This window comes from Caenorhabditis briggsae (genome assembly GCF_000004555.2).
Source record: "Caenorhabditis briggsae complete genome, chrX, whole genome shotgun sequence".
NCBI lineage: Eukaryota > Metazoa > Nematoda > Chromadorea > Rhabditida > Rhabditidae > Caenorhabditis > Caenorhabditis briggsae.
Window position 1 is genome coordinate 20723627 of NC_013491.2, and position 18126 is coordinate 20741752.

At 37.6% G+C, this 18126-nt stretch overlaps 2 protein-coding genes across 2 annotated transcripts; one reads left to right on the forward strand and one right to left on the reverse strand.

The window, feature by feature from the left end:
- Positions 1-40: 40 nt before the first annotated feature.
- Positions 41-5580, forward strand: CBG10254 (the record flags this gene model as incomplete). The annotated part of the gene is made up of 6 exons (XM_045240739.1): positions 41-227; positions 788-1192; positions 1239-1601; positions 2170-2179; positions 3626-3683; positions 5245-5580. 6 exons carry the CDS (start codon positions 41-43, stop codon positions 5578-5580), a joined length of 1359 nt encoding a protein of 452 aa, XP_045094233.1.
- Positions 5581-10694: 5114 nt separating this feature from the next.
- On the reverse strand, positions 10695-13843 carry CBG10256 (the record flags this gene model as incomplete). The annotated part of the gene is made up of 9 exons (XM_002631933.1): positions 10695-10723; positions 11070-11397; positions 11446-11584; positions 11629-11845; positions 11905-11998; positions 12353-12967; positions 13051-13132; positions 13177-13378; positions 13648-13843. The coding sequence occupies 9 exons, from the start codon at positions 13841-13843 to the stop codon at positions 10695-10697; spliced, it is 1902 nt and encodes a 633-aa protein (XP_002631979.1).
- Between the last annotated feature and the right edge of the window lie 4283 nt (positions 13844-18126).

An 18126-nucleotide genomic window follows, 5' to 3' on the forward strand; every position in this document is an offset into this window, starting at 1 on the left:
ACACTACTCACAGCCACAAAATGCATCAGTCAGAAGGAAGATGAACTTTTCTATTCTACTCTTCCTCGTCGTCGTCGGTTGTTTGGAATCGGCAACGCCATCAGGCAACTTTGATGGTGTACTTTCTGTATTCACGAAATCCATCCAAGCCCAAAATGTCGAAGGAGCCATGAAGCTGTTGGATGACGGATTTCAGTTTCGCACGTGCGCAAAAACCATGACCAAAGGTAAAAATAATAGTACCGTACTTCATCTAATAAAATCTTACCCGTGCCGTCAACTTTTAGCTCAAACAGCTCGATTCCTGTGAAAGATATAGAAGTTTGTGAATGAATCAATTATTCATCATAATACAATTAATATTTTATAAATAGACAGTAGTTTGATGGCTCTCTTAGGAATCGAGATAATTGCGCTTAAGACAGTTTGAATGGACCATACTTGCAACGGGCCGGACCGGGCTTTTTTTTTCGGAATTTCCAGGTCCGGCCCGGTCATGGGCCCGGCCCGGGTTTTCAGAAACAAATTTTTCGGGGTCAACTGAAAAAAGGACGATTTTTCTGTCAAGTAAAAAACTTTTCAAGATAAAAGTGTCCATAAAAATAGTTTTTTCACAAAAAATTTGAAAAAATGTCTGAAATTTCAAAAAATTTCAAATTCGGAAAACCTGGGCCCGGGCAGGGCCAAGCCCTAAAAATCTTCGGCCCTGCCCTGATTTTGCAAGTATGGAATGGACTTCTTTTAGAGAGAATACGGTAACTTCATTGTCTGAAATTTCTTTTTTTAGACCGAATCAGATCAATATTTGAAGAGTTTGTTAAAAAAGCAAACCCTTCAAAATTTGAACTGTCGCCAGTCGGAGAGGAAGACATTTCTGGAAATGGAATCTGGAAGATTCCACTTGCAATCAAAGGTCTAGGACAATCTCAGCTCCACACCGTCGTTTATATTAATATGTTCAGAGGAAAGTTCTTACGAGCAATCGTCAACAGCTGCAAAGAAGTCGCGCCATTTGGAGCCGGCGGTGAGAACTCAGCGAGGAAGCCACTCAGCGAGGAAGAAATGAAGAAAACTGCCGAAACTTTTGTGGAAAAAATGGTCAAGGCTTTCACATCGAGAAGTATGAATCTATTAAAGGATCTGTATACAAGCGATTATTCCCACGATACCTGCGGGAACTTCTTTGAAAGACGTGAGTTGTAAAAAACAAATTTCTTTCTGAAATCTGCTTTTTTCAGAGAAATTCATAAAGGCACATTCACAAGCAGATCCCCGTCCGCATAACTACAAAATGAAGGTGGACCTAGTCCAAGATGTTGGTTCCGCCATTCGATTTGTCGCATCACTTGATCCAGACCACGGAGAGAATAGAACTCAAATCGATTACTATTTGAACAAGAAAGAAAACAAGTTGGAGAATGGATGTGTCCTCACATGTACTGAAAACACACGGAATCCAAACTACACGAAGAAGTTCCCGGGATACGACAAAGTCCTCTCAAATTTTGTGGAGAAACTGGCCAGCCGCGACTTCTACCTGATCTCCGACCTGTTTACTCCTACATTTGAGCTTCGTACATGCGACTACGTGTTCGATAGAGGTAAGAATAAAAATATGACCATTTCTAGGAGTCTGTAGCAAGGATGTCAAGTTTCCAATTACGTTGAAAACTTTAGAGGGTTGTAAACTGATCTAGTTCAAAAAGTTTGCATTTACAGAACTTTTTGAATATCACTCATTTTCCTGATATTTGTCGATTCATAGAACTCTTCAGTTTTTTTTTCCCGTTTTCTGTAAAGGAGCCAAAAAGATGTGTCTTCCAAAAATCACGAATAGCTGAAAACTAGGAAATTTCAAAAAATTTTGCTAATGCAAAGTGTTCAATCTACTCGGGGTTTCCTGACGACTTTCTGCAGTAGTTCTGTCGACTTCTTTATGAATATTTATAGAAAGTCGACAGAATTGCTACAGAAAGGTGGCGTAAGCGCTGCCGCGCGAGCATTCGCTTCTTTCCTTTCCCTTTACTCGTATTAAAAAATAACAAATTTAAATTAGCATTTTATTGAAGTTGTAAAAAAGTACAATTGAAAAAAATATGCATTCAGAAGTTTGAAGGATAGGTACATATTATTTCATTGAGATTTTCGCTGGCATCATCAATTTTTTAGACGTTCCACCGTAGAAAACTGTATCTCGAATCGAATCAACATAAATATCCACAACATCAGTTTGATATCCAATTTGATCGGTGGTCCACTAGAAACTGAAAAAATATTCCAAATAAGAAAATTCGGTACAGTAGGCAGGTTTACCGTGAAAACTGCAATATAATGCCATAGCCTTATGTTAATTCGGAGGGGTACTTTGGGGTTATGTTCTGCTACAGAGAACGTTATTTTACAATTTTTACAGTAATCACAGAAGATTAATTATCTGTCATTTTTTCCGGATAATTTCTCCTACAAAGAAAAAAAAACACACAATACGTGAAAAATCAGTAAAATCAAGAAACGTTTCCTGTCGTCTTATTTTTATGAGTGTTCCGCTCTTCCTTGTTATTAAAGTTGCTTTTCATTCGAAATTTTTTCTAAGTCGCTCGCTTCGATTAAGTCCCAAACACATTTCTGTCCAAATATTCCGCAAAGATCCAAAAAATTCAAATAAAAAAATTGTGTTTCCATAGTTTCATCATTTTAGTTCCGTTGAAATTCGGTATATATTCCATAAGAACATCAACCTGAAAAAAATTTGATGATTCACTAACCGAGAAAGCTTCGATTACCGGTTTTCCTGTTTTATTTCAGTATGCCGATTCAAAAAAATGTTCGCATTTTAATCTCCTCGAATCTGTCCCTTATAAAATCATTAAGTAATCGATAGTTTTGTGAAATTTCGAGATTTTCTTGGTTTCAACAGTTTTCGTTATCCTTTAGAATCTTCCGAAACATAAAAAATATCGTCATTAGTCAAATAATGTCTTCTTATTTTGGTTCCATTTTCTCTGAAATATTTGTCTGAAATATTAAGATTAATTCTTACCTAATAATCTTTGTGAAAATTATGTTTCCGATGACTCGTTTTCCTCAACTCTAATCGTCACCGTAGATTCCTTTTCGTCCACTCCATTTCGACTATTCTGTGAAAAGTTCACATAAACTTCGCAAAATTCGCAAAAAAAAGCAATGAAAATTTTAGTCACAAATTTGGAAAACGAAAATACATAAATTACCAGTTAATACTTCACCGGCAGTCATCAAAAAACGAAAAATCGCACGCTTTGCGAGCACGCAACGCGCTTAAACTGCTACAGAAAGTCGAGAGATGCCTCATAATGCAGCAGAAAGTCGAGAAAACCTTCCAACTGCTGCAGAAAGGCACGAGGAAATCCCGAGTAGGTCTGTTTTAAACTCTCTGAAATGTTCAAAATGATCGGAAACTTTACAGCCAAGCTCCAGACTAGTGAAAATTGTTAAAATCAACTGAAAAACGCTTTTTTCTTTTCTCATGGACCGGATACTGTACTTACATTGTTTGTTTTACAGATCAAACGGCAGATATCATTTCTTCTCTCAGGGAGGAAACCAAAATCACGGTCCTCTACAAATCGGAAGAGCGTCTGGGCAGCACCATGCAGTACAAATGGCAATTAACTGGGCTGGGAACAAAGGGAGCGGACGTCGTGGTTTATGCCAGATATCAAAACAAGTTTTGGCCACAAATTTCATCAATGACTGTTGTTTCTTGTTGAAAGTGTTTGAATTTAGTAAATTTTATACATCGCATCATTGGAAGACCACAGCTCATTATCCCATATTATAAAGTCATAGTTCAAAAAAGTTGACATCATATCAGATACCGAACTGACAGCACTTTTATCATAATATCTCATAAAATTTGTCAGTTGGCAACATTTTGAAATCTTTCACAAAAACCGAGATAAATTGGCTCAAAGCTGGAGCTCCCATCTATTTCAGGTTTTTCGGTAATTGCACTAATATTGCCTTCTTATCCATCTCCTTTCGTTTTGTTACCTATGTTTTCAAGAGGAGTCAACAACTGGAAAATGTGCCAAGCAACAAGCTACTTTTGATAATTGCTAGATACCCCGCCCCAACACATTCCCAACTTACTCATTTCGTTTTTGAAACTCCTTTCTCTCTCTTAACTTTTTCCTCTTTCTTTTCCTCCTTCCTATTCTTTTATAATTATTGACAATTTTGCTCTCTTGGATTCGCCTTCATCTCGGATCGCCTCCTTGTGAACATCCTGCTCGGTGAGTTAAGGGGAAAGAAGGGGGGGGGGGGGATGGATGACTACAGTACTACCGAACCAAAAAAGCTGAGAGCAATAGCGTTTTTATGGATTTTTATGGATGATTTCATTTTTATGAGTGAATTTTATTGGTGTTTTAGTATCAGGAGAATGCGGGGGTGTTGTTAAAGCAAGCAAACGAGGGGTACTGTAGTAGTATGGAGAGGAACACGATTTTAGCAAAGTGTGAATGTTGCGAAATACGTTCATGACGTGGATCTGTGTAAAGATTCTGAACTAGTGGTAAAGGGGATGTGACGTTGGTTGTTGTAGGGATGACCTAAGATCGTACCCCTCAAAAGGCTTGCTCATGTTTGCTTCTCATCCAAAAGCTTACTTCAATTGTTTGCGATAAACTTTTGAAAAACGGGAAAAAACAAATTAGGAAATGTTGTTTCGTCAGTAGTTTTTGATTCTCTTTTTTACTTTCAAGTTAATAGTCTGATTTACAAAACATTTCGGAGTTTTTTAATACTAAAATTCTAAAAAAAAAAGAATTATTTCAGAGTACGGTATGTTGAAGGCGCACGCAAGTCTTCTGGAATTTTCAAAATCGGAGCACCGTACTCGTACGGATCCCACCCTATATTTGCACTTTGGGCTAAATTAACTAAGTTCCTATAAAAAATATCAAAAAGTTGGCAACTGATAAAATGTTTGTAATATTATCATGAACAATTTATCAGTGGACTACTTTTTGATATCTCTTTTATAAAGAAAAATGATTGAATTCAAATTGTACGAACATATTAGAGAAAAAATTAGAAATACCTGTATTTTTTCAATTTTGAAAATTTGGGTAGAATTTTGAAGATCCTGATTTTTGATGACATTTTTCAAAAACAAATAAAAAATCTGGTAGAAGTTATGATTTTTCACATTGAAAAAAACTTGTGAAAACAACACAATTCATTGTGAATATGATTTTGCAGCAGGATCCGGAAAATTCTATAGTCCAACCGTCTCAGTGTTCATTATTTCGGCAAGATGAGGAGGTGTTTCGATATTCTTCACTGCTTGGATGTGTTTGGGCGTTCTTCTGCTTTTGCAAGAACTTCTTGCAAAAGAAGCTCTGCGGAAATCCAACTCCAAGAAACCACAACACCCCGGCAAACGAAGTGGAAAAAGGTCCGGTGGCACATGTCGCAGCAGCTGAAAGCCCTGCACCAGCAGGATGTACAGAAAACAAGAAGGCAAGTACAGAAAACAAGAAAAAAGAAGATTCTGGCTATAAGTTCCGGAATCCGGATAACTGGTCATACATTTGAAACATGAACTGCGTTTCATGTCTTCAAAAACTTAAAATTCTATTAATTCAATCTGCTTTATCTATGGTTTTTACTATTGCCCTTTCTGGAGACTACACTTTCCAGAAAGATGTTTTCAAATCTATATTCCAATAGTAACAATATTCACTTCGACCAATGGAAAGTGTCATTCTATTTCTTCTCTGTTCAATTAGCAGGCTTCACTATTTTTATCTTTCTGATAAGATACATATTCCACATTCAAGGTGAGTCATTTTTCAAATTTCTGACTTTTCAGGAGAAAAGAGAATAATACAATTTTAGGTTCTATGTCCAGATATTAAAAAAAAACCTTTTAAGCTAGCTCATTGGCAATATTTCATGCTTCGTTTGGTTCTTTTCATTTTATACATATTTTTCTGATTGAAAAGCTTTCAAGATTTTTTAAATGCATAGTAAACAATATTCCGATGCGCAAACTATTCGTTTCAAGTTATTATCCGAAGATTTATCTGGCTTTTTTAAATGTCAATCATCAAATTTATCAAAGCTGCGCCAATTTTATAGTTCTTACCATTTTTTGCTGAACCCAATATTATCTTTCACACATATTCTTTTATTCACCTCTTTTCTCTCACCTTTATCTCTAGTTTTATTCTCAAAATTTCTAATACTTCACTGCCCCTTAAGTTCTACTCCGATACTTCCCTTCAAACTTCTTCGAACCCAATTATCCCAAATTCTGAATGTCAAAACTTTGTAAACTAACTTGTAAGAAATTAGCACACATGACAAAACATTCAGAAGATTCTTGCAGTGGCAATTTTATTGTTTTCGATTAAACTTCAAATAATGTACTCACTGATAGAATGACCCTCCCCCCCCCTTTCTATTTATTTTCAATTGGAGCCAATTTATCTTGCTTCGTGTGAGAGATATCTAAAAGGAGGCAACTGACAAATTTTTTTCTGATGTTATCATAAACATTAAGTCTGTTGACCATGTTTTGATTTTTCAAACTGGAAATGATATATATATATATGTTACTGTTCTTCTCCACTCAATACAGTAGTTTTTTTTTCATCCCGTTGATCTATGACTTTTTCGAAAATTTATAATTTTCCAGAATCTTCTTGAAAAATTTATATTCCATGTTTTGATTTAATAAAATAAAGTAATGCATGAAAACATACTGAACTTTCCCAGATTTCTAAAAACTTCTTTCGGACTGATCGATCTTTATTTTCGTAAACAAAAATAGGCAAAAAGTATGAGAAAAAATTGTGAGGTCAATAGCTTGAAATTTTCAAAATTGCTCTTTTCGTGTGTTTTAACATCCAAACGCGTCATGACGCAGATAATACAATCATCCATTCCGTCAGCTTGCCCACCCTGCCACAATATCTGACAGTTTCTGTCTATTCAATTTCCTTTATTGTCTAGAAGAAGCTCAGTATTTTTCTCGGGTAGTCGCATCAATTTCCACCAAACCCCTGTTTTCAGACTCCCTCCCCAAATGCTTGTAATTGTAACTAGATAACTGATTTTTTACAATTCTACTTGACAAGTAAAAAGAGATTTTCCTGATAAAACTTTTCAATAAAATAAGTAATCCTAATCCTCTTTTTTTTTTGTTCGATTATCATTCTTTTCATCGGATCTCATTTCAAACGTTTTTTTTCTCTTTTAACAAACTAATCTTATCCTTCTTTCGGAATTTCGGGATATGAGTTTTCATGATTTTCCCGAGTATAATGTACGTAGTATGAAATTTTAGAATTCGTTTGATTATAGAGGACCCACATTCTCCGTCTGTTCAGCTAGCAAATTTAGAATCATAAATGCCTTCTAGACCACTCCACTTTTTACTTTTCGACAATGCCCAAAAAGGGATTTCGAGAACAATTCATGATTTTTTTCAATTTATGAAATTTTCGAAATAAGTAATTAATAATTTTTCAAATTCCAAAAGTTCGCAGTATCAGAAAAACAATCGAGAAAATCTGTTCCAATTTTCTCACAACTAGACTCTTTTTCAAAAAGATCGTTGAACAATATTCCAATTTTTCAAATCATGTGACAATAATTACCCTTCAGTCCAAAAAACTACAAGTCAAACAGTAAGAGTGATTTCATAAAATGTAGGAATAGACTACATATAATCCATGAAATTTAATTGTAGACGCTTTTTGAGTTTGTACTATCAAGATCAAAAATAATACACAGCTGTTGAAGAGAAACAACGGTTGGTCACATAACGACAAGTACGGTAACCTAAAATATAAAATTTTCAGGATTTATTTTCTCGTTTCCTATCGATTTTTGTAAATTTTTGTGTTGCTTTGCCCTAAACAAGTCGAAAAATTAAACGTTGTTATAGTCAAAAGAACGAGATACTAAATCCAATTACCGTAAAACCTGTATTAAAGAAGGAATCTAATAGAAAGGCCCTTCGTGAAGGGCTCGGAAAAATAGAAGGGCCACCTGAAATAGAAGGGCCCGCGTAATAACATGACCCTCTGTGAAAAAGGATCCCCTTTAAAATGTGTTTTGAAATCAGAAAATTCCCGTACTTTTTCAGTGGAAAATGTTCCGGGAACTCTACAATTTAATAGAAATTTGTTGAAACTCTATTTTTCGTTAAAAATCTTATATTTTGTTGAAATATATATTGTAGAAATTGACAGATTTTCATGAATTTTGAACGAAACTTCGTAGAATTTTTCGATGTTCAATTTCGGAAAAACTGGCCGGAAAAATAGAAGGGCCTCCTCTAATTGAAGGGCCCCTGTAACAGAAGGGTCATCCGGAGGTACTTTGGAACAATAGAAAAGCCGACCTTTCTAATACAGGTTTAAGGTAATTAAAACAATTATAGGTTACTGTAGTGATCGTTGTGATACCGTTGGTCACGGCCATCGGCTTTTCTCTTTCACAGTTCCATATTCTTGTAGAAGAATAATATGGTTTTCAATTTTGATTTACAATGTTTAGTTACATACTACAGTCCCCATTTCATTTTTTCGATAAACTTCAAAAAATTTCTTCTGTTTAAGACACATTCTCTGAGAGAATTGAGATCGGGTCAACAGGCGATGGCAATGGAAAAATTCAAAATGGTCCTAGGAGTCTGATATTGTATGTGGTGGGTATAGGGACTATTCTAAGACTTTTGGCTATAGTACCCATAGGCCACGCCCCCTTCTGGGTGCGAAATGATACCGTAACCCCGAAAAATTATTTTTGTTAAAAATAATGATATCGACTCAAATGTTTCAGATTTGAGTTTCTGGTACTATTATGATCATTTTTTGTGTTGGGACCGATTTTTTACAGTAACCCTGAAGTAGAGAAAATTTCACTTTTTGGGTTTTTTTTTTACTTTTTTGGAAATTCCTCAAAAATCGGCCTGTGTTTACCGAACCAAATTTTCTCTACTTCAGGGTTACTGTAGAAAATCGGTCCCAACACAAAAAAATGAACATAATAGTACCAGAAATTCAAATCTGAAACATTTGAGTCGATATCATTATTTTTAACAAAAATAATTTTTCGGGGTTACGGTATCATTTCGCACCCAGGAGGGGGTGTGGCCTATGAGTACCATGGTCAAAAGTTTTAGAGTAGCCCCTATACCACATACAATATCAGACTCCTAGGACTATTTTGATTTTTTCCATTGCCATGGTGTTTTCGAATTTCTCAGAGATTGTGTCTTAAGAATTTCAAATTTCAATCATCCAGTACTTTTTTGTGGATTTTTTTACAACAATGTAAAGAAGTTTTTCAGAAATGTTAGAAGATTATATCAGTCCTGATGCATTGGAAAAAAGGTTCACCAAATTGGAATTAGAGGTAATTGTGTTAACTTGCGCAATTTTCATCTTCTTGGTGTTTGCAACAATCGTATTCTGCTTCCGACACACGTTGTTATTTGCTATTGCTCGGAATTCACGGAATCTAAAAGACCATGTTCACAACTCGTGGTTCAATTATCGTATGGAACGAAACAGACAAGCTGGGCGTCAGTTTGAAAGTCATGCTCCTGTTGCTGAATGGAGGGAAATTGAAAGAAAACAGAAAGCGGAAGTAGCGAGACAAAAGGCGAACGCGGAGAAGATCCGAGCAGATGCAGCTCGCACCGGAACATTCACTGGTATCCGGTCTGTTTGATTACTGTGAGTTTGAAATTTGAAGTTTCCTTTAATCGAAATCCATCCCAAGAGTTAACCTTGGGCTCAATTGTCTTGATTCTGGTGAAATATCTAAAAAGTTTGTCAAATGATAAAATTTTAACCATAAAATTATAAATGTTTTATCAGATGACAGATTTTCATATCTTTCACAGTAGTTGAGATATTTTGGCTCAAAGTGAAAGCGTTGGGTGGGATGTTATCAAAAGAAATATAGTATATCCTTCTAAAAAATTCAATTTTCAGAGTTCCCAAAAACATTAATTGGTTCGCATGGCTATCGCTCGGCTTATTTACCATGTTCACAATTTCAGCGAAAATTCACAGAATAAGCATTTTTGATTTTCCAACCTCTATTGTAGTCTGAACCTCGAATGTGACAATAAACAAATTATTCCTAACGGAAAAAATGTGTTCTATAGAAATTTAGACTACAAAACTGTGAATTAGTCAATCTGAAAAATTATAAAACAAAAAAAATCGGAGCTATTGACAATAACTTTGGTGGCCGCGGCCGAAGGTCCTACAACAAACTCTAGCGCAATTTCAAAAAAAAAAATTTTTGGCTTTTTTTTATTTTTTCCGCTTTTTCAATTTTTAGGTTATTTTCCTTGAGGCGAGTTGCAAAGTTGGCAGTGAAAAAAATTGATTGACAAAGCAAGAAAATTGAGAAAATAAATTCGGAAAATAACAATACTTTTCGGTTACGGTAATTTTCTGGGACCTTAAGTCGTGGCCACCGAAAATTATCCTCAACAGCTCCGATTTTTTGTATCAGATTTATAGAGGTTTTACGGCATGTCAAAAACTGCAACTATCATAAAATAGCCCGCGGTACGTCCGGGGTATCAGGTTCCTGTGATAAAATAGAAGAAAATCAACTAGAAATGTAACAAAATCGGTTTATTATGAACAAGTTAGAAAGAAACAACAAATAAAAGCTTAGAATTCAAGCAAGCTCACTTGAAATCCTTAAAAAGAGTCTCTCAAAAACTACGAGCCAAATCCAAGCTCGCAATCACTCCAAACTAAATTTAAACTGTGCGCGCGCCGAGCGGGATAGCGGAGTGTCGTTGCGTGGGTAGAGGGAACCTTTAGAAGGATTTGGAGGGTAGATGCACCAGGCAACTTCCCTCTCCTCTAGAAATCCGGACCCCTGACCGGAGAAAGGTATGACTTTCGCCACGACTCACATTCTTCTCCGACCCTTACACTCTTTGCTACCGCACCTCACCTACTCACACTCACAACATTACAATAAAATACCTACAGTACTTAACCTGCTAAACTCTTACTAAACCTAAACTACTACAATACCCTTGTCCTTTGTGACTCTCCACAGCCATAGCACATTCTTCACCTTCTTCCACTCGTACTTCTCCATGAAATCGCTTCCATGCGAATTCCGAACTTCCAGAATGTTCCTTCTTCCCGAGATTTTCAATCTCGGGGAAGCTATCACTGCTGGCTCTTTGATGATTGTCTTATTTGGCTTCATCTCACTCTTCAGCGCCACTCTGATCTTCATCGCCGCTTCTTCCCATTCGCCGTTTGTTCCTTCTTTCATCACGGACTCTACCACTTCCGGACACTCCTTGACGAACTTCCGCGACGCTTCTACCTTCTCAGCCGTTGTCACTTGTGCCTGAAATTCTTTGGAATATTTTAACAAATTCCATTTCTCCAAATCCACACCTTTTCCTTTTGCTGACAGCACCACTCCGAGTTGTTGCACACGTGAACAAAAGTTGTCTCCTTCTTGGACTGTGCACTTTCCTTTTTGACATCCGCAACCATTTTCCATCAGCTTCCTGTTGCAAAAATTATTGTTCCTTCAGTCATGATATGGTTTACTGTAGCGCTTCTTTTCTCACACTTCCCACGCTCAGTATTTTCCTCCCATTTCGCTTTTGGACCTTTTCCCACTTTCTTTACGCGCTTTTCTTGCTTTGGCTTCCACGCCAACTCAACACCGATACTTTCAAAAGCATTCGTTCCCAACAAGAGAATTTCCGCTCTATCTTCCACCAGTTGGAACCACACATTAGCTTTGTTTCCTCTCACCATGATTGGAATCTTCAGTTGTCCTTTCACTGGCATATTCTTTCCTGACTTATTCCTCACGACGAATTCGCCAGTACTTCGATCTTACATCTCCAGCTCTCACATCCTTTATTCAGTGCCTCCCACACTCTTGTCGACATGACCGATACTTCTGCGCCACTGTCGATAACCATCAAGCGCTTCTGACCCAACAACTGTACTTGTTCCCTCATTTTCGCGCCACACCGCGTCCTGTTCCATCAGTTTCCACGTGATGAATAACCTTTGCATCACAGTCCCTAGCTATATGCCCACTTTCTTGACACCTATAGCACTTTATCGCTGCCTTCCTCTGGTCTCCACTCTTACTTCTGTTCCCATTGCTACTGCCTTCTGATTCTTCCTTTTTCGCTTCAGCATTATCTTGCTTCGCAACCTTGCTGTCCTCCTTTTTTCAGCTCATTTCCTTCTTTTCGTGTCGATACGATTTTCCGAGCCCCTGCCTTCTCTTGTCTTCGTTCTCTTGCTGAAGAACGATATCCTTAAGGAACTCGTACTGGTCTTTTTTTTGCCACTTCATATCGCTTCATCGTCATCAACTTTTGCATCGTCGGGTCCTCCCTTAGCGCTCTTATAAGCTTCGTGACTCTCAGTTGTGACATTGTCTCTTCTTCAAGAAGGGGAAACGCTCGCTTCGACCACTTTTCCACGTCCATCAGGTACTCCCACATCGGCTGTTTCGGCTTTCGCTTCAGCTCCTCAAACTCGTTGAGAGCTTCCGCCTCACGATCTCCTTGCCTCCATCTCAACTTCTCTTCAAACTCTTCGAAAAGCGACTCGATCGATCGATCGAATCGATTCGGCAGCGTTTTGAACAACGTTCTAGCAGCATCTTTCAGAAATTTATCCTCTAAAATCGGCACCATATCTGCGTCTTTCTCCGTGACCGCTTTGTATTTCAACAGGAACGATCTCTTGAATTCTTTGACGTCTCCTTTCCCGTCGAACTTCTCAGGCTCTGGCAGAGCTGACGCCCTTATCATTCTGCTCAGACACTCCACCATTATTCGCGAACTGTCCCGTGACACTCGCGAACATCTCTCACTGTCGCGCTCACACTTTCTTCTTTCGCTGACTCGCACACTTCCTTCCGGAAAATCCCCCACACTGCTCTTCACTTCTCAATTCTTCACCTTCACACGCCAGTCTTCACTTCGATCATTCTTCAGGTCACACTTCTTATACAAATACTCACCGTTTTTTCTCTCCTTTCTCTCATCGGGCCAATCCACCGACGAACCATTAGAACTCCTTGACGGCGATCTCCTTGCATGAACCTGAGTTTTCTCTTTATTTCTTGACTGTATTTCTTTCTTCTTACCTTCCGCGTGCTCCAATTGGTTTCTCCATTTTTCCGACGTTTTCCTTTCCTTCAGCAGTGCCCTTTCCAGCTCCTCGATCGTTTCCTCTGCCTTTTCGGCGGCTTTCCACGCTTCCTCGAGCTTCGCCACCAACACCTCTTTTTCTCTGCTTGTTCGATACAGATTTTCCTCGAATTCCGCCTGCTCTTTCGTCCATTTTTCCTGCAACAATTTCAACTGGTTATGAAACACTTTTGATTCAGTATTTTTTTTTGCGCTCGCTGTCAAATCATCCGGCAAGACCGCATCCCGCAAGTCTTCCAATTTTTCCAGCCCGTTTTCTCGCATTATGCGCATCACAACGCGCTCCCACTTTCCACTGCCCAGCTCGTTGTAGCGCTTTGTCAATTCGCTGACAAACTCTTTCATTGGCTTCACGATCACATCTTTCTGTCTCTCTGAACATTTGCTGTGCACGCCCAACTGCTCACGCACACTCTCCACGACTGTCTCACTGGTTCCGATGAAATCAGCATAACCTTTGACAAGCTTCTTTCGCTCTCTCAGCGTTACCTGATTCTGCATCGCATCTGCCCAGCTCTCCATCGTCGTCGTCCTCGCTTCACTCTTCTCGGAATCCACCGACTTGTCCTTGTTGCTTCTTGACTTGCTCCCGATCGTCGTCATCTCCAAGCCTGAAAACAAATCTTTCCTTCAAAAGAATGTTGGGCTTTTGTTGAATCTTCTACGGATATCGCGTCTTTTGGACAGGCCTTCACCTGATCGAACTATTCGCTAGGCCTTCACCTGCACGAATGTCCTCTTCGCAAATTTCACAAGAATTTCCTGCCGGTTCCTTCAAACTCGGAAAAATTCTTGCGAAATTCACTAATTTTCACAACAATCCTCTCACTATATCCTTCAAACTCTGGAGAGAATTGATGCAAAAACAACGGGAAAGAAGTAAAAGAACGGATAAACGGATAAAATAAACGGTTCGGCCCCCAAATTGCCCGCGGTATGTCCGGGGTATCAGGTTCCTGTGATAAAATAGAAGAAAATCGACAAGAAATGTAACAAAATCGGTTTATTATGAACAAGTTAGAAAGAAACAACAAATACAAGCTTAGAATTCAAGCAAGCTCACTTGAAATCCTTAAAAAGAGTCTCTCAAAAACTACGAGCCAAATCCAAGCTCGCAATCCCTTAAAACTAAATTTAAACTGTGCGCGCGCCGAGCGGGATAGCGGAGTGTCGTTGCGTGGGTAGAGGGAACTTTAGAAGGAGTTGGAGGGTAGATGCACCAGGCAACTATAATGAATCTGTTGACATGCCACCTATAAATTTTGAGCTCAATTATCTCAATTCCTGTGCGAGATATCAAAAATGTTTCAACTGTCAAAAGATTACTGCTTTTACAATTAACAATTTATCAGTTGACAACATTCTTATATCTTTCACAAGAAATGAGATATAATGGCTCAAATTTGACCGCGTGGAAGCTTTTATATACAGGATTTAGGGTAGGTTTCAGACTTTTTGTAATTACCGTAGTCTTTCTATTCCTTGCCAATGACATTTGAAGCTTCTCCAGACTCCACTGGTTCTCACTTGACAACTAAATAGTAACCAACGCATATTCCTATTTTTGAAATGTCAATATATCATTTTCATGTTGAAACCATTGACGACTGGAGGACGACTCTACATTTTCAAAAATTTTTATTCTCTTTTCCCAGAAATCCAAGATCAATTTTCCCAAAATGGCAACGTTTCCACAATTGTCAGTGAAAAAATAAACGCAAGTTGTAGAGCTGCACCCACGCGGAACAATATACATTCTTCATGTTCATTTGTTTACAGACATTCTCTGTTTATTACAAATAGAATTGTCTCCCACAAAATCATCCATATGTAGATACAGACCAGAAATTTATATTTATTGTTCTATTTTGTAGGCTTACATGTGTCTAGAGCACGTTGTTCGTCCCCCAAACGTCTGGAGATGTCAAGGACGACAAAACTAAGATTTCAAGTGTTCAGCTTTCATATACTTTTGGGCTTAGATAGAATCAGAAAATAAAGCTCTGTTCTTTTATCATAACCTTTCCTTCTGTTCTAATACATAGTTACTTCTCGCCTGCTAGCTGATCAAATTTTCAGTTTACGACATCTTACCACAGATTCCCTTGGGTTTGGCAGATCTGTTTTTGGCTCTGCCAGATGGCAACTGACTTCTCCCTAATTTTGCTTTCTGTACGAACGCCGCCGGCTATAATTTTGGCGTTCAGTATAATTTTTGTTGAGCTATTTTTCAAAGTCTTTTTTGAGGACTTGAGAGTTGGAATTTTGTAGAAGAGTTTCAATTTCACAGACAGAAATAATGCCAGTAGCTCATTGAGCCATTTTTCAACTGAAGATTTTTTTTCTGTATTTTTCTTGTTATGTGTTTCACAAGATTTTACATCAACCCTTCTTTCAGAAAACCAATGTTCGTCTCCAACAACGACACCGTCACCGCCGCTTCCACCGCGGCCAAGGCTATCCTCGAAACCAAGTGGAAATGTGTCCTACCATGGCTTGTTTTACTCTCGCTGCTGATTCTCGTCTGCATCAGCGTGTTCTTTGGATTGCTTGGACGCTTCATGTTTCAAAGACTCCGCAATTGGCGCACAAATGCTCTCCGAGAAAGGGATATCACAAGAATGATAGAGAGAATGCGTGACAATTCGGTCGACGATGTGAAGAAGTTTCCAGGGCACAAAGATCACGGAGGATTGATGGAAAGCCAAGAAAGTAACGATTCTGATGTCTGATTATATGAATTTGTATGGTTCGATTGATTTTCTCGAGTGAATGAATGATTTTGTTTGGAGAAGAGAGTGAAAAAATTAGAAAAAAAAAGAAAAAAAATCTAATTCATAAAATACAAGATCATGGCCGAATATGCTAAAAAATCAGTTGCTCTTCAAGTTACCGTAAACCCTGTAATAAAATACATTCCTTTCTTTTAACGTTGAACCAGATTTCCAGCGGGTTCTGTTAAAGATATAAAAAAATTTGCCAATTGGTGAACGGTTTACTATAATATCAGAAGTTTTTCATCAGTTGACACATTTTTGATATCTGTTCAGGAATCGAAATAATTGAAATAAAAAATTGGCAGTCTAGAGGCCTTCCTATAACATATTTTACTATATTTAATTCTCCAGATATGTCTGAATGTGAAACTCTTTAGCTCCGGTGCTACTTCCCAGTATTTTAATCGTCTTTCTGTTCCGATATATCGCTTTTCTTTCTCCGTTGAATTTGTTCTATTTCAGAAAAGTACATCTGACATCTTTGATTTACTTCCTCTTTCCCATTCACTCTCTGTTTTCAACTTTCTTCGAAACACATTTGGCGGGGGGCGGAGCACGGAAGAGTGAAGAGGTCGCTCCTAGCAACCCTAAGAGCGCCCAGAGAAAAATAATGAGAAGACGGAAAAGAGAAAGAGAAAAAAAGGAAGAAAGGATGCGAAGCGAATGTGCGAATAAGCGCCCTTTTGTGATGGAAGATGATAAGTAGATTAGCACTTGAAGAAATGAGTAACGGGGACTGGAAGGAATTTTGGATGGTTTCTAATAACATTCAATCAGAAGGAAATTCCAAAGTAGTGTTAGGTTGATGGCAATCCCAGTCAATTTTTTTGAACAACAAAAACCGTAAATAGTCTAATATGCAGAAAACCCTCAAACCGTCAACTTCGTCATATATCTCAGTTGCTGAACCAGATATCGAGAACTGGCAAACAGTCAAAATGTTCGTTATTATGTCAAAAATAATTTGTTGGTTGAAACTTTTTCATATCTTTCCCACGACCAACGATTCTTTGATTTTTCAGATATTAGGCAGGTCAAAACACCGGAAAGTTTTTCATAAAACGATTAAAAGTACAAATAATCATACTAGCTTTGTCGCATTTTTAACATTTTTCGAATTTTCCAAAAAATAATTTTTTTTAAACTTCCGGAGCATAACACGGATGATAATAATTGTTTGGTTTCTTTCGGACCCAGAGCTTGAATAATTTTTTCTCAGCTTTGGAATCATCTACTGTATTGAAAAAGAATCAAAATTAACCAAGTTATGTTTCCATAACTCTCTCATTTCTTTCCAACACATTAAGAAAAATAACGATCCATGTCAACATTCCTCCCCTCAATTTTCAACGAAATATGATTTATCAATTGTTCTCTGACCAGACTATGTAATACAACTGTCACTTATTAGTTGATCGTCAAAAAAAAAATGGAAGACTACATTTTTTACAACACCTGGCAGTTTGGACTCCTAGCGACTAGCGAGAATAATAAAAATCAGATGACTGTATTATCGGATGATCAAAGGATTGTACTTTGTACATTGGTTTTAATTGAAAGGTGATAAAAGATTTTGCCTGTTGATTAATCACAAATGATTTGATGTTGAGTTGAAAATGGAAATATTTCAAAAAAATACTGTAAAATCTGTATTAGAAGGGTTCTCAGATTTTTGACTTTGACTCAGTGTAACTCAATTTCTGTAAAATATATTGAAATCTTGCCGAACACTAAAACATTCTCCATAACGTCCGATACATGTTTCAAGATCAATCTTTCATAGGAACCAAGATAAATCGAGTCAAAATTGACATTATAAATACCCTTGTCTTACAGTTTTCAAAAAACTGATAGTTCGATTGATTCCCGATACTAAAAGAAATTCTAGCTAAAACACGTATTCATTTCACAACATTCATCAATCCAATTCTCTGCACAGACATCACCCCATAACTTCTTATCAGCCACTAACCGCACCAAATCATGAATCCGGAAATTTTCCCTGCCTCACGAGAATTTTGAGTTATCACGTGTTATGTATGTGTATTTCTGAAAAGAGCAAAGTCCGTTGTACTTTGAATAGGTGTGTTTGTTGTTCAAACACACCAC